This window comes from Phoca vitulina, unplaced genomic scaffold (genome assembly GCF_004348235.1).
Source record: "Phoca vitulina isolate PV1807 unplaced genomic scaffold, GSC_HSeal_1.0 scaffold73, whole genome shotgun sequence".
NCBI classification, from domain to species: Eukaryota; Metazoa; Chordata; class Mammalia; order Carnivora; family Phocidae; genus Phoca; species Phoca vitulina.
Window position 1 is genome coordinate 4386873 of NW_022589776.1, and position 22896 is coordinate 4409768.

The 22896-nt window shown below is 40.4% G+C and overlaps 1 protein-coding gene and 1 non-coding gene across 2 annotated transcripts in view; both read left to right on the forward strand.

Annotated features, from left to right (window-relative positions):
• Positions 1-22896, forward strand: part of PAPPA2 (pappalysin 2) — a 283912-nt gene that overhangs the window by 113481 nt on the left and 147535 nt on the right. Inside the window, exons 4-5 of the mRNA XM_032393459.1 lie at positions 20029-20322; positions 21827-22019. Of these exons, the coding sequence (XP_032249350.1) occupies positions 20029-20322; positions 21827-22019 (487 nt within the window). The remainder of the gene's footprint in view (positions 1-20028; positions 20323-21826; positions 22020-22896) is intronic.
• LOC116625161 lies at positions 2807-2913 on the forward strand. Its single transcript, XR_004298018.1, has one exon. It is a non-coding gene; the product is annotated as a U6 spliceosomal RNA (small nuclear RNA).

A 22896-nucleotide genomic window follows, 5' to 3' on the forward strand; every position in this document is an offset into this window, starting at 1 on the left:
AAAATGTCTATGCTGCCCAGAGCAATCTATACCTTCAGCGCCATCCGGATCAAAATCCCAATGACATTTTTCAAAGTGCTGGAACAAACAATCCTAAAATTTGTATGGAATCAGAAAAGACCCCAAATCGCCCGGGAAATGTTGAAAAAGAAAAACAAAGCTGGGGGCATCACATTGCCCGATTTCAAGCTGTATTACAAAGCCATGATCACTAAGACAGCATGGTACTGGCACAAAAACAGACATAGAAACCAATGGAACAGAATAGAGAGCCTAGATATGGACCCTCAACTCTATGGTCAAATAATCTTTGACAAAGCAGGGAAAAATATGGAAAAAAGACAGTCTCTTCAATAAATGGTGCTGGGAAAATTGGACAGCCACATGCAGAAGAATGAAACTCGACCATTCTCTCACACCATTCACAAAGATAAACTCAAAGTGGATGAAACACCTCAATGTGAGACAGGAATCCATCAGAATCCTAGAGGAGAACATAGGCAGTAACCTCTTTGACATCGCCCACAGCAACTTCTTTCAAGATACATCTCCAAAAGCTAGTGAAACAAAAGCAAAAATGAACTTTTGGGACTTCATCAAGATAAAAAGCTTCTGCACAGCAAAGGAAACAGTCAACAAAACAAAGAGGCAACCCACAGAATGGGAGAAGATATTTGTAAATGACACTACAGACAAAGGATTGGTATCCAAGATCTATAGAGAACTTCTCAAACTCAACACCATAAAAAACAAATAATCAACTCAAAAAATGGTCAGAAGACATGAACAGACACTTCTCAAAAGGAGACATACAAATGGCTAACAGACACATGAAAAAATATTCATCATCATTAGCCATCAGGGAAATTCAAATCGAAACCACATTGAGATACCACCTTACACCAGTTAGAATGGCAAAAATGGACAGGGAAAGAAACAACAAATGTTGGAGAGGTTGTGGAGAAAGGGGAACCCTCTTACACTGTTGGTGGGAATGTAAGTTGGTACAGCCACTTTGGAAAACAGTGTGGAGGTTCCTCAAAAAGTTAAAAATAGAGCTACCTTATGACCCAGCAATTGCACTACTGGGTATTTACCCCAAAGATACAGATGTAGTGAAAAGAAGGGCCATATGCACCCCAATGTTCATAGCAGCTATGTAGGCAATAGCCAAACTGTGGGAAGAGCTGAGATGCCCTTCAACAGATGAATGGATAAAGAAGATGTGGTCCATATATATATGGAATATTAATCAGCCATCAGAAAGGATGAATACCCAACTTTTACATCAACATGGATGGGACTGGAGGAGATTATGCTAAGTGAAATAAGTCAAGCAGAGAAAGTCAATTATTGTATGGTTTCATTTATTTGTGGAACATAAGGAATGGCATGGAGGATATTAGGAGAAGGAAGGGAAAAATGAAGGTGGGGAATCAGAGGGGGAGATGAACCATGAGAGACTATGGACTCTGAGAAACAAACTGAGGGTTTTAGAGGGGAGGGGAGTGGGGGGATGGGTTAGCCCGGTGATGGGTATTAAGGAGGGCATGTATTGTATGGACCACTGGGTGTTATATGTAAATGGTGAATCATGGAACACTACATCAAAAACTAATGATGTACTGTATGGTGACGAACATAACATAATAAAATTAAATTAAATTTTAAAAAAAGTATCAGAAGATATATATATACATCACATAATGAAAATACTAGTCCAAAGAAAGTCGGTGTAGCTTTCTTATATCAGATAAAGTAAACTTTAAGGTGGTACATATTGCCAGAGATAAATAGGAATATTTTATGATAAAAAGTAAATTGAATTGGAAAATGTAACCATGATAAATTTTATGCACCCAATAACATGCCCTAAAATATGTAAAGCAAAATTTGATAAAAATAAAAAGAAGACAGAAAAATCCACAATCATAGTTTTTATTTTAAAAACAATTTTCTCAGAAAATAATAACTGAATATCTAGTAGAGATCTAGAATATTTGAAAAATAATTAATATATGACTTAATTAACAAAATTAATATAGTATACTTGAACAACGAAGAATATACATTGTTCTCATGTACATGGAAAATTAACTGAGAATTCTGGGCCAAAAAGTAAATTACAAAGGGTTGCAATCACAAAGTCTTTGCTCTCTCATATCACTGGAAATAAGGTAGAAATCAATAATAACAAAAACAACAAAAAACTAGGAAATCCCCAAATATTTGGAAACTATGTGATACACTTCTAATTACCTCATGGCTCAAGGAATAAACTGCAGTGAAAATAGGAACATATTTTAAATGAAATGATTATGACAATAGGGCCTATCAAAATTTATGGCATATACAAGAAGCTGTAAGTAGAGTGAGATCTATAGTTTTGTACATTAGAAAAGGAAATGTCTGAGCTAGGTATCCATCTCAAGAAACCAGCAAAGAATAACATATTACATTTAAAAAATGATGACAGAAGGAATTAATAAAAACAAGAGAAGAAATAAAAGAGAAAATAAACATAAATTAACAGAGTTAAATTTGGGGGGGAGGGGCAAAGAACTGATAAACCCTTAGAAAAATTGATCAAGAAATGAAAATAAGAAAGAATATATAACCACTATGAGAAATGAGAGGAATAATATTTTTATATATATTATAGACATTAATACCATAAGTATTTTCAGCAAATGGTGTTATAGCAATTGGACATCCATAGACAAAAGAAAATGAATTTCAATATGAATCTTATACCTTGTAAAAAAATTAACATAGATCAGAGATTTAAATATAAAAAGCAAAACTAGTGCTTGCTTCAGCAGCACATATACTAAAATTGGAACGATATAGAGAAGATGAGCATGGCCCCTGTGCAAAGATGACACACAAATTCGTGAAACATTCCATATTTTTACAAAATAAATAAGATGGCCAAAAGTAGTGATAAAGAGAGAGAGAATTTTTTTTATTATGTTATGTTAATCACCATACATTACATCATTAGTTTTTGATGTAGCGTTCCATGATTCATTGTTTGCATATAACACCCAGTGCTCCATTCAGTACGTACCCTCTTTAATACCCATCACCAGGCTAACCCATCCCCCCACCCCCCTCCCCTCTAGAACCCTCAGTTTGTTTCTCAGAGTCCATAGTCGAGAGAGAGAATTTTGAAAGCAGCAAGAGAAAGGAAATCAGTTACATACAAGGGAAACCCCATAAGTCTATCAGTGGATTTTTTAGCAGAGAGCGGCATGATATATTCAAAGTGCTAAAAGGAAAAAACCTGCGGCCAGAAATACTTTATCCAGCAAGGGTTTCATTCAGGATAGAAGGAGAGATAGAGTTTCCCAGAAAAACAAAAGATAAAGGAATTCATGACCAGGAGCAAAACCAGCCACATCCCCATCACACACAATGCCATCAGCCTGTGGGTTCCAAATCCACAGTCTAGCCGCCCTCCTGCCTGAGTCAGCATGCACTGCCTGCCATCTGCTCAATGTCAAGTCAACATGCCTTCATCTCAAATCAACAAGGACTCAAACTGACACTCTTCCCCTCAAATTCCAACCCCTGTGCTAAAATTTGTGTACAAAAGTGGGCATAATTATGATAGCAGAATGAAGTGACCCAAATAGTGACACTAATTCTGTGGAATATATAATGGATAAAAAGAGTGTGTTAGGCTGAGAACATCGCCAACAAGCACATCGAAGAACAATACATACAACATGAGGCTGATTACTAAAAGAAACAAACCCAGGAAAAATAAAACAAGACGAAATCGGAGAAGGAGATGAACCATAAGAGACTCTTAATAATAGGAAACAAACTGAGAGTTGCTGGAGGGGATGGGGGTGGGGGAATGGGGTAACTGGGTGATGGACATTAAGGAGGGCACATGATGTAATGAGCACTGGGTGTCATATAAGACTGATGAATCACTGAACTCTACCTCTGAAACTAGTAATACATTATATGTTAATTAATTGAATTTAAGTTAAAAAAAGAAACACCCCCCCCCAAAGTAAACCTATAGAATTTTTAAAAGAAAACATAAGAGAAAATCTTAAGGGCAGGGCTAGATGAAGAGTGCTTATATATGACACCCATAGCATGGTCCATAAAAAGAAAAACCGACAAACTGGACTTAATCAAAATTTAAAACATTTTCTCTGAGAAACACTTTGTTAAGATGAATAAAGAAATGACAGACCTGGAGAAAATATTTGCAGACCACATAGCTCATAAAGGATCTGTATCTGGAGTATATAAAGAATTTTAAAATTCAATAGTAAGACAAATATTCCAGTTAGAAAATGGGCAAAGACATGAAAAGACATCTTACCAAAGAAAATACACACATGAAAAGATGTTCAGTATCATTAGCCATTGGGGAAATGCAAATTAAAATGACCATGAGGTATTGTAACACACTTTTTAGAAGAGCTAGAATAAAAAAAAGTGACAATAGTAAATGCCAGTAGGGAGGCAGAGAAACCAGATCTCTCACACATTGTTGTTGGGAAAGTAAAATAGCACAACCACTCTGGAGAATACTTTGGCAATTTCTTATAAAACTAAGCCTACGCTTACCTGATGGTCCAGCAGCTGGACCCTTAGATGTTTCTCCCCAAGAAATCAAAACATAGGTCCATTCAAAAACCTGTACATCAGTTTTCATAGCAGCTTTATTTGTAAGAGCCTAATAACTGGAAATGACAGAAGTATCCTTCCATGCTAGCCACTTGACCAAACTGTGCTACATCCACACAATGGAATACTACCCAGAACTAAAAAGAAACAAACTATGAATGCGTACAACAACTTTGATGGATCTCAAGGGTATTATGCTGAATGAAAACAATCTCACAAGTTATATGCTGTATGGTTTATGTAGTATTCTCAAAATTCTATGTAGTAGTCTCAAAATGAGGTAATTACAGATAAAGAACAAGCGAGTGGTTGCCAGGGGTCAGGATTGGAGTGTGAGGGGAGGGATATGGTATGGGTGTGATATGAAGGATAGCAAGAAAGAGATCTTAATGGTGATGGAACAGCTCAATATCTTGATTGTGGCGATAGTTACACAAAGGAATACATGTGATAAAATTGTATAGAATTGCAAGACATACACACACACATATACATGAGTGTGTGCAAGAAAGAGATCTTAATGGTGATGGAACAGCTCAATATCTTGATTGTGGTGATAGTTACACAAAGGAATACATGTGATAAAATTGTATAGAACTGCAAGACATACACACACACACACATATACATGAGTGTGTGTAAAAACTAGTGAAATCAGAATAAGGACTGTGACCTTTACGCATAAGCAGAGTATTCCACATCTAGTAGGTATTCTGCAAATACTCAATGAAGGGATAAATGAATAAATGAGTGAAGGTATTTTTTTTTTTTTAAAGATTTTATTTATTCATTTGAGACAGAGAGATACAGAGAGAGAGTGAGAGCATGAGCAGGGGAGAGGCAGAGGGCGAGGGAGAAGCAGGCTCCCCGCCGAGCCAGGAGCCAGACGCGGGGCTTGATCCCAGGACCCTGGGATCATGACCTGAGCCGAAGGCAGATGCTTAACCATCTGAGCCACCCAGGCGCCCCTAAATGAGTGAAGGTATTAAATGTAAATGGTTTCAAGAAATGTTTAAATTATCTCATGAGTCACTGACTCATAATGAATTGCAAAAGAGGCTAGGTATATTTATATTTTACTCTTAAACCTCTTAGGAATAACTGTACTACCATAACATGTTCCTTAATGTGCTTTTCAAAAGCAGAAGACTAGACTGAACAGCTGAAAGATCGGGCTCAATATGAAATTGCTCATGTTCTTCTTTATTTCTTCCTGTTCAGTCATAGCTGTGACAGAACAAAGGAACCATATTGACTTAAATCAGGTATAGGGTAGTACAGACAGCTGGCATCACATGACAGAAGACATTTAGCATTTTCTAAATAGAGTCTTTTTAAGACTCCAGCTTAAGATTATCTATTTGTGTCAACCTTCAAGAACCCCTGCATTTTGAGGGTCTGAGTGACCCAGCAGATAAGTACACCAGCCTCAAGGTTGGAAGATTGAATCCAATTTCTGACCACCAATGGCTTAAGTCAGTACATGGAAAGACTGATGTCATTCCTGGTTGTGCTTTTCTCTCCACACCATTCCTGACTTTTAGCACGACTTTGTACTTTTAATACTATGGTAATGCAGGATAGAATTTTTTTTATAAGTAAATGATTGAATGAGTTCCCCTTGAGCTCTGATGTTCAGTAATTTGAACATCTTTAGCCTTAGTACACAGCACTTAAACTGAAAATATATCTTTAAAGGCAGAAGCTCAAATTTGTGGTAAACTAGCCTTGTCCTAAGCTATCAATACCATGCTCATAATCATTCATTCAAAGAAAAGTGGTTGAATCTGTTTTTGGCAGTAATGGAGATACAATAATAAAATGAGATCACCCTAAAGGTCTGTACAAAATAACTGCGAGGCAGACATGCAGATAGACACTTCCACTGCTATGTGATGATACTGCCTATGAGGTAGGTAGGAACATGAAGAGAAAGTGCCCAATTGTGCTCAAAACATCAGGGAAGAATTCCCACAGGGGCAGAGGCTGGAGAGGAGAGTTGAAAGATAAGCAGGAGTTGGCTTGGCAGACAATGAGACAGCATTCCAGAGCGAAAGAACTGATAGATGCCAAGGTTCAGGCTGTTAAAAACCTGGGCATGCTTAGAAGTGGAATGTACTTGGAATGGCTAGTGCAGTGCTTTTCAAACTTATTTTTGCTCTCTTGTAACCCCTAAAACACTTTTGAAAAACTCTGAACCCCTTCATACATTCTAAGAGCAACATCTAAAATAGCGGCAAAGAATGTAATTCCTGCCGTATTATTTTAAATTATCGACAATTAAAGATAAATTTTAAATCTATTCTCCTAAATGAAACTTCAGTAACATAATGGTTTCATAATCACCATCATTCACAAATTCATGGCCATGCACTTTTTTTTTAACATTGGGAAATTATTCATTGCACCTTTTTCTGTTTGAATTTGTGTTTCCATTTCATTTCTCCTGTAGAACTTTATACTAATGTAACATATGCATATTTTTTTAACATCTTTAGTCATCTATTCCTCTGCCAAAGACCTATTTTAAGTAAAACAACTCTTTTGTGATAATTTTTTAATTAAACTTTTTATTTTGAGATAATTGTATATCCACATGTAGTTCTAAGAGATAGTACATAAAAATTCTACATACCCTTTACCTATTGTCTTCCAATGGTAACATCAGCAAAACAATAGTACAATATCAACACCAGGATATTAACATTGATACTGATCATAAGTTATAAAGTGTTAAGAGATTAATTCTCTATGAGTTATCTTTTCAAATGATTGCTTGTCCAAAATTGATCAAAACACTCTTTTAAAATGTTGATTAATAACTAGTAAACAAAATGAGGAATGCATATTTTAATGAGATAAGTGTGGCTTTTCTTCCCCAAATTAGTTCTTGTCTCTGTGGATGAATGTAATTATTGCTGCATTGAAACAGGATTTAGCACCAGTTATATTGTTTTTTTTTTTCTTCTGTAGCTCTGAGTGTTGAGAAGTTTGTTCACATAAATAAGTAGATGGGAAAAAATGGACCTATTTGATTGACTGAATGGATAATGATGCCAAGGTAGAAAATACAGGAAAAGGAGAGCGAATGCAGAGCTAGTTTGGTTTGGATATGTTGAGTTTGGGATCTCTGCAATCTGACTATGCAGGGACTTTCAAAGAAGCAGGAGGAGGAGCAGGATTCAGGGGTATACAGAAACCTAAAGAGAGAGAATCTTGAGAAAGTCCCCAGTGGCCCACAAATGCAGCTGCTGCAGAGAGATGAAATCAGTACAAGTCATTTTGGCTAGGTTAGAGAGTCGAGTCTGTCACTCTCGGGCACAGAAGTTAGACACTTCAGAGTTTTCTGGGCCAATCAGCTTCCTAATTGTTCTTGGGAATGTCTGTACTGCCAAAGAACACTCGGAGATCCTGATTGGATTGCTAGCAACATGCACCAATGTCCAGGGGACCCAAGAACTGTGTGGGAGGGAACTTGAACCTGGCTCATAATGGGGGTTTAAACATATAGGGTCTTCAAGTGGTCCAGATAATGTGACCGTTGTAGGAAAAAAAGTCTTTGAATGATAGAGTGGATTAGGGCTTCTTGGATAAGAACAAATGGAATCTTGAGCAAATCTCCTCTCTGAGCCTTATTTTCCCATATATAAAATGGGGATAGTAAGCACAAGGAAGAGAACCTAGCACATAGTAGGGCCTCAATAAATATTAGCTTCATTAGTAGTAGCAGCAAAAGTAGTAGAAGCCCCAAATACCACATGTCTGTGGTTAACCTTCCTGGCTATGCCCTCAGCCTACCACCTTACCTTCAACCTGGAGATTTTTCATCCCCGGGAAAGATATTGGCTCCTTTGGGACTCAGTGGATGGGAGGAGAGAGGGTGATGTAGTTGTGGCAGATATCTGGGGAAAGGCAAAGTAATAGTACTATAGGGGGCAGGGGAAGGTAAGAGCAGCAAAATTTGCTCAGAGGTAAAATATCTCTCCCCCAACCAGAACTTTTGTAGGAGTCCCCCAGGGCAAACCCCAGCTTCCTTCCAACCAAACTGTTGGACGTTGATATTAGGGTGTTTTATCAATTGTGACACATGGATGCACAAGGTTGATAAGGCAGCAAGTGCTGAGAAATAGCCATGGATTTGACACGTGGGAAGTCTTTGGTAATCACAGCCAGATTGTTTCTGTGGAGTGCAGGTTCAGACTCCAGAGTGGAATAGGTGGAAGAATCTACTGTAGGTAACCAGGAGCACTCTGGTACAAGTAGTCATTAGATGGCTGGACTAGAGTGAAACAGATTTCATCCTCAGTCCACTGTTCTTCCCTTTACTATGCCAAAGCAGGATGATTCTCCCAGGAAATAAGGAGTGAATGAGATATATAAACTGGAGAGCACATGTAAATATGAGGAATTATAGAAGCATTCATCAGACAAGCTACACGATGAACAAGATGAAGACTGAGAATTACCCACTAGCTGCTATTATAAATTATTTGTCAGAAAGTGACATTTAGCAAATGGGGTTATTCTGGGTCTCTTGGGGTTTTGAACACAGGCAGCACTCTGGGATATTGAAAACTTTAGACAAAATTGCCCTAGGATGTGAATTTCATACCCTCAAACTGGGGTGCTCCAAAGGTAGGTTCATGCACTTGTAAATAAGGGGAATAAATAATCACCTTTTAGGTGATGACTTGAAAGATCTCTTTTATTTATTTATAAATTCTTATTTTTTTTAGAGAGAGAGACAGCATGTGAGCAGGGGGTAGGGGGAGAAGTGGCACAGGGAGAGGGAGAGAGAGAATCCCAAGTAGGCTCCACTCTCAGAGCAGAGCCCAATGTGGGGCTCGATCTTATGACCCTGAGATCATGACCTGAGCTAAAAGGAAGAGTTGGATGCTTAACCAACTAAGCCACCCAGGTGCCCCAAAGATCTCCTCTTTTAAAACATGACCTAGTAATCATTGAATCCTTGGAGCCCAGAACAGTGCCTGACATAGAATAGATGTTCAAAAAATGCTGAGTTAATAAATGAATTTTTAAAATATCTTTCCCATTAATACTTTGTGGTGCCTAAAATTCTGATATGAGTATGTGTGTGTGTGTGTGTGTGTGTAGCACTACCCTCATCCACAAGCAAGAAGGGATTAACATACTGTCTCTGATGCCTCAGTAATAACATCTTCCAGCTTTTATTAATCGGATTACTTTTCTCCCATGATGTGGAGGTGGCTGGAGAGCCCTGAGTGCTTGACACTTGACAATAGGAGTGGCTGAGAGACTATAAAAGAAGACAGAAAATGACATCATACTGTAAACTCTTTACCCTCTCGGCATTCTTGTCTTGGTTCAGTCTTGTCCAGAACAAGGACTTCCTTCTATGAGACCACAGGCTGTAAAACTAAGAAGCCAATACAAAATTTGGAGATGAATGGATTCTGGGCTGGTTTTGTTAAAAGCTTGCTTCTTTTTCTAGCTCTTGTGACCTCTTCTTTTTTTTTTTTTTTAAACTTTCTCCATTTCTTTCTCTCCCTTTGTATTTCCATCTACCTCTGCACTTTCTTCCCGTGCCCTGCCCCAAAGTGTTCCTTCCTTGAACCTCTGTGCATACTTTGATAGCTTTGTCCCTTCATTGTGGAAAGTGTGTTTGGAGGAGTGTATTTTAGCCAGTAACTGGAAGTAATTATGTAGGCACCTGCAGACCAGCCCTCAACCTCCTTGTTTTATGGCCATATAACATTCGGCCCTAAAAATTTTACAGAGCTGTTTTAAAGTCATTTCAACTTGTGTCCTTTCCTCAAATTGCCTGTGTTTTTGTTGTTTTTTTTCTTTCTAAATAGTAGTAGCTTTGGGAATCATTCTCTTTACTATATGCCACTCTGGCGGTCTTGTACTAAAGCTGGGAAAAGCCAGCTGGAACTTGGGAATGCAGCATCACCTTGGGACTTCGGCTCTCTGCTACTGAGATTTCATCTTTTAATCAGCAACTTTTCTCTTTTTTCTTCCCCTGCACCATCCCCTAGACCACGCAACAACCCTGTCTTATTGTTTTAGCTTGTCCCTTATAATCAAGGCTGAAAGGTCTTCTAAGACTGTATTTGTGCTTCCCTGTCAGTCCACGTGTGGCCACCACTTGCTACATCCAGGGAGCCCCATTCATATTATGTTCTATGTACAAGTTAGTGGTACTGGCGTGGATTGACTTCAAGTCTCAGTATATACATTCAGGTATGCAAGAAATGTAACTTTTATTTATTCTATAATTGAACTTAATTTCTATTTTGAGTCCCTACTTACCTGGGTAGTAGACATTTACTCTTAGTCAATTAGCTTCTTTTGCCTGGGGCTGTATCTAAGTCTAGAGATGGCTTATGAATGCCAAGGTCATAGGGGAAAGGATGCATTTTGTCCTTAATAGTCAGGGATGCTGAAATGGCCAACAGACACATGAAAAAGTGCTCAACATCACTCAGCATCAGGGAAATCCAAATCAAAACCTCAATGAGATACCACCTCACACCAGTCAGAATGGCTAAAATTAATAAGTCAGGAAACGACAGATGTTGGCGGTGATGCAGAGAAAGGGGAACCCTCCTACACTGTTGGTGGGAATGCAAGCTGGTGCAAACACTCTAGAAAACAGTATGGAGGTTCCTCAAAAAGTTGAAAATAGAGCTACCATACGATCCAGCAATTGCACTACTGTGTATTTACCCCAAAGATACAAATGTAGGGATCCGAAGGGGTACATGCACCCCGATGTTTATAGCAGCAATGTCCACAATAGCCAAACTGTGGAAAGAGCCAAGATGTCCATCAACAGATGAATGGATAAAGAAGAGGTGGTATATATATACAATGGAATATTATGCAGCCATCAAAAGGAATGAGATCTTGCCATTTGCAACGACATAGATGGAACTGGAGGGTGTTATGCTGAGTGAAATAAGTCAATCAGAGAAAGACATGTATCATATGACCTCACTGATATGAGGAATTCTTAATCTCAGGAAACAAACTGAGGGTTGCTGGAGTGGGGGGTGGGGTGGGAGGGATGGGGTGACTGGGTGATGGACACTGGGGAGGGTATGTGTTCTGGTAAGCGCTGTGAATTGTGCAAGACTGTTGAATCTCAGATCTGTACCTCTGAAACAAATAATGCAATATATGTTAAGAAAAAAAGAAGAAGATAGCAGGAGGGGAAGAATGAAGGGGGGGAATCGGAGGTGGAGACGAACCATGAGAGATGATGGACTCTGAAAAACAAACTGAGGGTTCTAGAGGGGAGGGGGGTGGGAGGATGGGTTAGCCTGGTGATGGGTATTAAAGAGGGCATGTTCTGCATGGAGCACTGGGTGTTATGCACAAACAATGAATCATGGAACACTACATCAAAAACTAATGATGTAATGTATGGTGATTAACATAATAATAAAAAATAAAAAAATAGTCAGGGATGCTGGTCACATGAGATGGCCATTGTTTCCATCACAGGGTCCCACCTTCAGGAGATCTCTGGGAGGCTCTCTGTCATTCTTCCTTTGTAGCCATTTTTCTCTAGAACTAGGGCTCTTACTTAGGAATGCATTCCTAGAATAAGGGAGGATCCCTCTGCTATCAGATCACATGTACCTGTTTTGAATCCTTTTACTGGGGTATTGAAATATAGATTATAGTGTACTTTATCTGAACCCATCACCATCTGTATTTCCCTTTTATCTCTTTTCTCTTCCTCCAGCTTAGAAGAATTTGTTCCAGGCTAAGATGTAATGATGGCATTGGTAATGTGAGGCAAAGATCACTACCCTCCATTCACCTACCATGCTAGCTAAATCCTGCATCCCCTCAGGGCCCAAATGACATAGACTTTGGAAATCTCACAGTCAGAAAAGGGCTTCTTTTTATGCTTTTCACTCTATCTTATACCTCCTAGTGAGGTAATGGATGAATGCAGAAGAGTCTGGCTTCCCGAATTGGCAATTTGGTAGGGGGCCAGAAGCCACTGGGATAAAATGTGAGTATTTCCAAAATGTTGCCCTCCATTCACATTGTTGCTTCAAAGTGCCTGAGTAGGCACTCCTGGGTTTTGTCGTCAGTTCCTAGGCAGCCTTGTAGGACAGGTGTTGGGGAGATGAATGAAGGTAGAGTCTGATAGTGTCTTAGAGTGAAGATTGAGGAACGAAGATACTGTTGAAAACATATATTGGCATGTCTTTCTTCTACTTCCTGTTTCACTGTAGTAAATAAAAGCAGAGAGCACAAAGAAAGGGATTCAATTGTAGGGAAGGGAATCCCAGCCCCCAATTCTACCACCATATTTTATCCCTTATTTGTGTTTTAGTTTTATCCTCTAAGATGAGGAGAAACAAAAAGGAACAGTGGTTTTGAGTATAAGATATGATAATTATATTCTCTATAACTAGGGAAGTAGGAAGGAAAAGATTATTGGCATTACAGAAAAAAAAGGTGTCTTGTATAAATCTGACCTACTTGCAAGGTCTATGAACAATTAAACTAACAGTCCAATCTTGTAAGATTTCCTTTCCATACACAATCACTACTTTTAAGCTATCAAAAATAATTTTTGAATGTCAGTGTATTGTCTGTGGATTGAATGGACACTTGTCTGTCTGTAACTTTGTCCAAGTCTTGTCTGTCTTCTGGGTGCCCGTGGGTCTCAGGAACAAAACAACATGGAAATAAAGTGTGAGCAGCCTAGGGGCAAATCAGAGCTCCTCATGTGGAGGTGTTTGTCTCCCTTGCCTGGCGATGCCAGGTTTCACTCTGGAAAGTCTGTCCTGTTTGTGGCCAGACCCTAGCCTTCCCATTTTCTTGATGAATGAAGATGGTTAGGAGGAAGCCAACAAGAGGTTGGGGCAAATGAGCCTGTGTGGTCAGGCTATATTATATAATTATAGTAATATTGACAAATGGTCTAATATGCATTTGGGATTACTTTGTTCCAGAAATTAAGCTAAATGCTTATTTGTCTACATCACTATTTCAATCTCCATAACAACCCTTTGAGGTAGGAACTCTCATATTACCATAAAACAGATCAGGAAATAGCCTTGAGAGCTTTTAAGGAATATTCCCAAAGATAAGGATCAATACATTTCCAGTGAGTGTGACAGCCAAAGAAGGGGCCCATGTCACTCCAAAGGTCATCTTGTGTGAAAGACTTCTGTGGAGTGCTCTAAGGACCCACCTGTAACCACTCAGAGCCTGACCCATGCTAGTAATGGAAATGGAGGAAAGTGTGGGGCATAGGTATCAGCTTCAGAAGATGTTGCTACTTTTTTTTTAAAAAAAAGATTTTATTTATTTATTTGACAGAGAGAGAGAGACAGCGAGAGCAGGAACACAAGAAAGGGGAGGTGGGAGAGGGAGAAACAGGTTTCCTGCAGAGTAGGGAGCCTGATGTGGGGTTAGATCTCAGGACCCTGGGATCATGACCTGAGCCGAAGGCAGATACTTAACGACTGAGCCACCCAGGCTCCCTGATGTTGCTACTTTTTAAAAAAATACTAACATAGAATAGGAACTGGAAAGTAGCATTTTGTACTATATTTTTATTATTCCTATTAAGTTGCTCCTGGAAGAGAATTGCATATTTCCCTCAGCGGGTGGGAATTCACAGCTCCTCAGACCCTCCTTGGTCAGACCCAAATAACAGAGAGGGTAAGAGAGGGTGGTCATTCTGGGGATGCTGTTTTTACTTATTACTTATCAGGTCTTGTTCCTTCTTAATGAAAAGAAGTTCTCACATTCTTCTTTTTAGATTTTTGGCAGGAAGTCTTTATGCTTCACTCAGGCTTTGGTGTGAATACCTGTGTGTGTGTGTGTGTGTGTGTGTGTGTGTGTGACTTTTATCAAAACATGAAAGAACTTTTATAAACTAAACCATGAAATAAATTAATGTTTCTCCTTTCCTACCCACATGGGTGTAATGAGTATGTGTGTGGTTAAAACCCACTCCCTTAATAATTTCACAAGTTTATTTTAGTGGGAGTATAAGGTGATTAGAAGAACCATGTGGGACCCCATGCACAAGGGAGAGGGAGGGGAGGGCTTTAGGACCAGCAGGCAGTGAATCTGGATCACTTGAAAATCTAGCAGATCTGAGGGTAGAATGTCTGCGGCTGTTTACACTGGCTTTTCCTTTCCCCTCAGGCTCCTGAGAGGTGGGAGTCTTGGAATACAAGTTACAAGGTGACCATCCATGATAATACAAGTTTTTATTCACGTGGTATTTATGATTGTCTCACACAATCCTGAATGTTAGCTCTTAGCGGCACAGGATGAGAATAGAAGGGAATCTTAGTGATAAGTCTGGCTGGCCCTCTCATTATGCAGATAACCTAGGGAAAGGTGAAAGAGCAGAGCCAAGGTCATACAGCTAGTTAGGGTCAGGACCACATTCCAAGTTCCTTAAGTTCTGGTCCAGTGTGATTCCATAATCACTTGGCCCTATTGAGGAGAATTACTGTAAGAGGACCTTGGGCTTTTTCCTCAACATGTATTGGTATACAGAGCACTTACTTCTAAATTAGAATATACAATATTCTATCTAACACACACATAGCAACTAAGCTCACTACTCTGTTCCATACGATAATTTAGGGGCAAAAGTCCCATCTTTCTGCAATAAAAAATACAACAGTAAATGTGTTAAAAGGTTTATGTTTTTAATTAAAATTTAAGTGCTGTGTGTTAAATCTATATTCTCCTGTTTGGGGAATGTGCATTAAGAGTGCTATGGAGGAAAACCCTGGCCTCCTGTCATTGGTGTAGAGGAGATTTGCTGGGTGTGTTGAGGATTTGCATTTTTATGCTTCTTCCTCTCCTTATAAATAAGCTGGTTTATTGAAAAGAGAATATTCTAGATTTGGAAATATCTCATTTGGGGTTGAGGCAAAAACTTCTGGAGGTTGATGAGACACCCACTATGATAATGACCACCCTCATATCCTTCTCTGACTACACTCCCAGTCATCCCTCCTTCCTATTTTTTGCCATTCCTTCTTCCCAGAATCTTATTTCTGTTCAGCTATAACCCCTTTCTTCTTCTTCATCTTTTTAATTAAAAATTTTTATTTATTTATTTGAGAGAGAGAGAGAGCCAGAGAGAGAGCACAGGCAGGGGGAGCAGCAGAAGGAGAGGGAGAAGCAGGCTCCCCACTGAGCAGGGCGCCCAACTGACGAGGGGCTCCATCCCAGGACCATGAGATCATGACCCAGAGCCAAAGGCAGATGCTTAACCAATTCAGCCACCCAGGCACCCCCATAACCCCTTTCTCCTATCACTGGAGAAGATCCTAAGAGGTCTTGGGTTGTACTGACCATATGTATGGGTAGAAAGTAACTATTGATTGGGAGTTTTCTTTGTCTTTGATAGCATTCCATGAATTGTGCTCTAAGGAATCTAGTATTCCTTATGTCAAAAGGTATTCTACCTCAAACAGATTCTGTGTTCAAATGAGTTTGGGAAGCAGAAGGTTAAACAATTGCTACAGGGCTTTTCAGGGCCTTCAGCAGAACAAATTCTCAGGCACAGTGTAAATCTGCAGAAGGTGGGTGTGGCATGCTGCATTTTTCTCAAGCCTACTTAACCATGGGATACTACTCAATTTAGGAAGAACTAACTACTCCATGTGGATACTTCAACTTTATAGGTGAATTGTAGCCTTTCAAAGACCTGTTTCTGTCAGATTGGTTTTTTGATTCCAAACCTTGCTTAGAGGTGGGGGAAGGGAAAGGAAGAAGGAAAGACGTGTATGTAGGTGGAGGAAGCTATAAGGTAGTGAAGGCACTTACAAACAACACTGTGCTCTTAGAGCACCTTTGTTGATGTGAATGAAGGAGAGCTGAGAGCATAATGGTGCATGAACTTTGATGATGAATACTACTGCAATTGATGTAAACATGATCTGGAATATTCTGGAATAAAAAATATATCCATCTTGAAATGTGGAAATACTGTATTTTGCTGGCTTTATTCAAATACGGGGCATTCTGGTTGTTACTGCAATAGATCTGTTTTCAAATTACTTTAACTTTATGTTGACATAATGATGCACAAATGAAAGAAATATACAGAAAATAATTTTATAAAAGGAAAAAAGGTTAATGTTGGAGAATAAGAACTTTTACTGGAAGTGATAGAAATGATACACAAGGGAGATAAGGTCTAGCTCTGTTTTCAATGTGAGAGTAGACAGTATATTTCAGGATGGGTCTTAGCATGCCTTGGTTAACATCAGCATGTCTGAGTAGAAGGGAAGAACCTAGAACTTTAATTTAGAAACTGCCATTTGCAGTAAGGTAGTCACTAAATGGGCAGATTGAGTCACTTATTGCAGAAACCAGTGGATGTGGCACCAGATACCCTGTGATTCTGTTCTGCCCATAAAACCATTTATGTAGCTGTGTGTAGGGCATCACATAGAATTCAGGAATGAGACATAGTCCCTGGAATATGATCTTGCGAATGAGAGGCAGGGCTATTCTTTTGGGGAGACTGCTGTACTCACTAGACTATTGATATAGGGAGGGCTCAGGTAGGATGAATGAAGCAAGTCTTGGGAATTGGGATCAGATCTGGGACAGAGGGGCAGGTGCAGCCTGGAAACACAACCAGAGGGTTGGTCCATTGGTTCGTCCATTTGGACCATTGGTCCAAACAGCTATTGACATGACCTGTTTCAGGACTTAGAGATGAGGATGAGGCCTGATCCTGACAATTTTTGGAGATGAAGAAGGAAGGTCAAGTGGTTTCAAACATGGGGAGAGGAAGGAAGTAGGGGTTTGGAATCTGGGATTGGAAAGCTGGGATTGGGAAGCTAGACACAAAGAAGTTGGGGTACTTAGAATTCTTTAGCCTTTCCTTTTGTAAATTTACAATGGTACCACTACTTTCATCCAAGCTAAGATTGGATCCAATGAACTCTTCTCTGAAACACCTCCCCTGGTGTTCTCAGGGAGATTTTGGAGAGGTGAGGGTAGGACATATTCCTGCAATGCCTCTGACATTCTGAATTGCACGGTCGTTAAGTTGGACTTGTCTTTTGTCTTAATGGTTGTTGGCTTCTTGTGAGTAGGGGTCATGAAATCAAAAGCAGTGCACATAACTGTCATTTACTAAACTCCTATGGTGTGCCAGATGCTTTAGAAAGCCCAAACCCACAAAAACAAAGAAGTAGGTGTCATCATCTTCGCTTTACAGACAACGAAACTGAGGTTCTAGAAGGTCAAATAGCTGTTCAAGAACTCAGAGCTGGTATGTGGAGGGTCAGGATTCAGACCCAGACTTCCCTGGCTCTAAACCCCGTATGCATTCACCGAGACCAATGGATCTCTACTGGAGAAGTTTCAAAAAATACTGAGGTAGGGCGCCTGCATAACTTAGTTGGTTAAGCATCTGCCTTCAGCTCAGGTCATGATCCCGGGGTCCTGGGATTGAGCCCCACATTAGGCTTTCTGCTCAGCGGGAGACTGCTTCTTCCTCTCCTTGCTGCTCCCCCTGCTTGTACTCTCTCTCTCTGTCAATAAATAAATAAAATCTTTAAAAAAATACTGAGACATATATCCTCATCCTTGAATATTTGGATTCATTTCATTTGGGCTAGCATTTGGACATCTGTGGGTTTTTTTGTTTGTTTATTTGTTTCTGCTTCTACATATAAGTTTATTTTTTTGAAATGAATTAATTATAATTAAAAAGCATAGCTTGGGGAACATCCATTCTCTTTTCCATAATTGTACCAATTTATATTTCTACCAACAGTGTAATAGATTTTTAATTTTTTTCTTTTATTTTAATTCTAGTATAGTTAACATACAGTGTTATATTAATTTCAGGTGTACAATATAGTGATTCAACAATTCCATACATCACCTAGTGCTCATCACAACAAGGGTACTCCTTAATCCCCATCACATATTTTGCTCATCCCGCCACCCACCTCTCCTCTGGTAACCATCAATTTGTTCTCTGTAGTTAAGAGTCTGTTTCTTGGCTTATGTCTCTATCCCTTTTTTGTCCTTTTCTCAATTGTTTTGTTTCTTAAGTTCCACATATGAGTGAAATCATATGGTATTTGCCTTTCTCTGACTGACTTATTTCACTTAGCATTATACTCTCTAGCTCCATTCATGTCATTGCAAATGGCAAGATTTCATTATTTTTAATGACTAAATAATATTCCAGTGTATATGTGTGTGTGTGTGTGTGTGTGTGTGTATACACAATGGAATATATATACATACTATCTCTTCTTTATCCATTCATCCATCAATGGACACTTGGGCTTCTTCCATAATTTGGCTATAGGTAGATAATGTTGCTATAGACATCGGGGTGTATGTAGCCCTTTGAGTTAGTATTTTTGTATGTTGGGAGTAAATACCCAGTGGTGTGATTACTGGACAGTAGAGTAGTTCTGTTTTTAACTTTTTGAGGCACCTCCATACTGTTCTCCAGAGAGGCTGCACCAGTTTGCATTCCCACCAACAGTGCAAGAGCATTCCCATTTCTCCACATCCTCCTCAGTACTTACTGTTTCTTGTGTTTTTGATTTTAGCTGTTCTAACAGGTATGAGATGATACCCCATTGTAGTTTTCATCTGCATTTCCCTGATGATGAGTGATGTTGAATCTTTTCATATGTCTGTTGGTCATCTGGATGTCTTCTTTGATGAATGTCTGTTCATTTCTTCTGCCCATTTTTAAATAGGATTATTTGTTTTTTGGATGTTGATTGTATAACTTCTTCATATACTTTGGATATTAGCTCTTTATCAGATATGTCATTTGCAAATATTCTCCCATTCAGTGGGTTGCCTTTTAGTTTTATTGATTGTTTCCTTCACTGTGCAGAAGCTTTTTATTTTGATGCAGTCTCAATTGTTTATTTTTGCTTTTATTTCCCTTGCCTCAGGAGATATAGCTAGAAAAATATTGCTACAGCCAATGTCAGAGATATTACTGCCTGTGCTCTCTTCTAGGATTTTTATAGTTTTAGGACTCACATTTAGGTCTTTAGGACATCTCTGTTTTTTAACTCCACTAGGTGATGTTAATGCACAGCCAGCCCTGAGAATCCTGGCCCTCTATCATGTCATGTTGTCTTTATTGCTATCCCTGGCTTCTAGTACAGCACTCATCTATGTTAGGGGTTAAAGACGTGTTTATTGATTAGTTTAGAGAGTGTTTCTTACCAAAGGGAAGAGCAGGGACTGAATGCCACTAGAAGTTATAAAGTGTTCCCTTAGAGGTTGAAATTGAACACGATGTTTACCAGAAGGCATAATTAAGGATCAGTGGGCTGCTATTCATTACATGCTTAGAGATGTTTTCCAAACCTTCCATTGCAGGTGGCGTTGTCCTCAACCCAGCCTATTATGGCATGTCTGGCCATACCAACATTATGATCCATGAGGTGGGGCATGTCCTGGGACTCTACCATGTCTTCAAAGGGGTCAGTGAGAGGGAATCCTGTGATGACCCCTGTAGGGAGACAGTGCCATCCATGGATACAGGAGACCTCTGTGCCGACACTGCCCCTACTCCCAAGAGTAAGCTGTGCCAGGACCCAGAGCCTACCAATGACACCTGTGGCTTCACCCACTTCCCAGGGGCTCCATTCAGCAACTACATGAGCTATACAGGTACCACAACAGTCTCAATGTGACTATTTTCTATTAAGATTACATGGGAGCCCTTTGTGGCTGGGGTGGGGTGTGGAGGGGAGTGGGAGTGGGCTTCCAACTTTGACTCCACTTGGCTGTGGAGGGGTGGGAGGTGGAGAGGCCCGTGAAGTGGTCATTCATGCCAGAGAGCTGAAGTGTATCTATCATGCCATGTTCTTTTTTCTCATGTCTTTGAAGAACTTAAAGAAATATGACATAAAGGGGTCTTGTGGACTGGATTCTCCTCTGCTAGAGGTCAAAAGAAGAATACTCTTTTATCTTGGATAGTTTAAAAAAATACTGTCTCATTTAAAAAACGGTACTGCTCTCCTGGTCCTGGGAACAACCCTATTATTTGGTCTCGGTATCCTGGATTATGTCTCTTCCTGTCCTCTTTTATCTTCCTCATTTCTGGCAAAAAGTAGTACTAATCATAGTCTCTTGATAACGGACTCAAATTTATCCCTAAAAGTAAGGACTGATTTGATCTGATGATTTATTCTAGGGAGAAGGAAGGAGATGATTTTTTTGTAAGGTCCAGGGGCTTGTTTGGTGATAAATTCTAGGACTATCCAAAAAAAAAAAAAAAAGGTAAATCACAAGACCTTGGTCATGCCTTTGAAGGGAAGAAAAGAGTGGTGAGCTGGTCCTGCTTGTGACTTATCGATATATTTCCATCCAAGTCTCATTTTGGTATATAATTCAGGTGCATTGAATTCATAAGGACCAGCACCCCTGCCTCCCCCAGCAAGGACACAGTGGCCCTTGCCAGGGGAGACCAGACAATGGGGTGCAGGAGGCAGAGCTGTTTAGTTACCACCTTTGAAGTGGGCAGAGAAAACATCTAAGAAACAGGGGGCAGTGTTTGACTGGTGTGCTCTCATTAAAAAAGGCTCTGAAACTAAGATAACTCCTTTTCCAGCCCTATGAAAATTGTATCTAACAGGGAGATGTCGCAGGCTCCAAAAATAAGGTTGGGACCTCCATTCCCAGTCCTACTGCATCCTTGATGTTTTGGTTTGCTCTTTCTTTGAGCATCTCCACTGAATTCTCCCTAACCTTGGTAGAGTCACTGGGCATAAAGCAGGTGTCTGCAACTCCAGAAACGTTCACGAATAAAAAGGCCATATGCTTAAACACTGCCATCTTGTGGTTTCCTGAATAAGTAACCATCAGCTAGGAGCAATCTTCCACCCCAGGGCATGAGTCTCACCCTGGCTCGGCCCAACAGTAGGGTAATGGTCCTGCTTTAGGGATAAGCAAGCGCTATTCTCTGCCTTCTCTTTCCCACTTGCAGCTTAGATACTCTCTGGAACAGAATACATTTAGTCATTTGACAAGTCGTTATGGAACCCAGTAAGTGTGAGGCATTGTGTCGGGTGCTAGTGACTTAGGGTGTGAGCAAGGCGGACTTCACCCCCGCCTTGGTGGTCTTTGCAGGTTAAGACCTTTATCTCTCCTGTTCCTTTTTTTGTCTCCACAGATGATGACTGCACCAACAGCTTCACCCCTAACCAAGTGGCCCGGATGCATTGCTATTTGGATCTTGTATATCAGCAGTGGAGTCAAAATCGGAAGCCCACCCCCATTCCCCTCCCACCCATGGTCATTGGGCAGACCCACACATCCCTCACCATCCACTGGCTTCCTCCAATTAGTGGGGTTGTGTATGACAGGTGAGAGGCACTTGCCATGCTCTGTCTTCTCTGTGGCATTTTTTATGCACGAGGGGAAGAACGTGAAATGAGGGGAGACCCGGCTTGGAACAATAAACATGTGCACCGCTGCTCAGGGCTGCCCCTCCATCCTGCCCCGCCCTCATCTCCTTAGCAGAGCTCACAGGGCTCTCAGGTAAACCAGTGGCTCACCATGTGTGCTCACTCCTTGGCGAGGGGCCTGGCACGTGCTTCCTTCAGAATGTCATAGCTGGCAGGCTTCCAGGAGCCATGAAGAGGTGGACTGACAAAGCTGAGGTGCCCTTTGCTACCTGTCCAGGTCAGCCATTGCCCCCTGGTGAAAGGGTGGTGCAGAGGCTTGCTGCTTGCACAGCGGAGTTGGGGGAAAGGAGGGGAGGTGCGTTCCTTCAGGCAGTTCTGGGGGGAGGGGAGTGGCAGGCTACCCTCCGCTATAAGCTGGGCACAGGGCCTTCACTGGCTCGTGTGGTGTTTCTAATGCCTTCTCTGCTTCCTGTTGGACCTGGTGCCTGTCCCACTTAGGGCTGCTGCCTTGTGGAATCGTTATCTGTGTATTTTCCTGTTTGCCCCGCTCAACCGCAGCTCCCTGGGGAAGGACTATTCTTTGCGTCTTTGTCTCTTGGCCTGCCACAATGGACACCTGATACATGTTTTTTAAAGAGGGTCATTATATCTAAAATTAGCTTTTATTCATCCTTTGCATATTGGGATACATGGATACCAGGGAAAGTTCTGTAAAAAGGGGAGAAGGTAGGAAAAGCAGCACATCTGACAGTTGGTGGGAGGATGGGGGAACGTGGTTTCCCCGAGCATGGCCAGAACTCCATCTAGGTGGCCTGTGCAGGCTCTCCACTTTCAA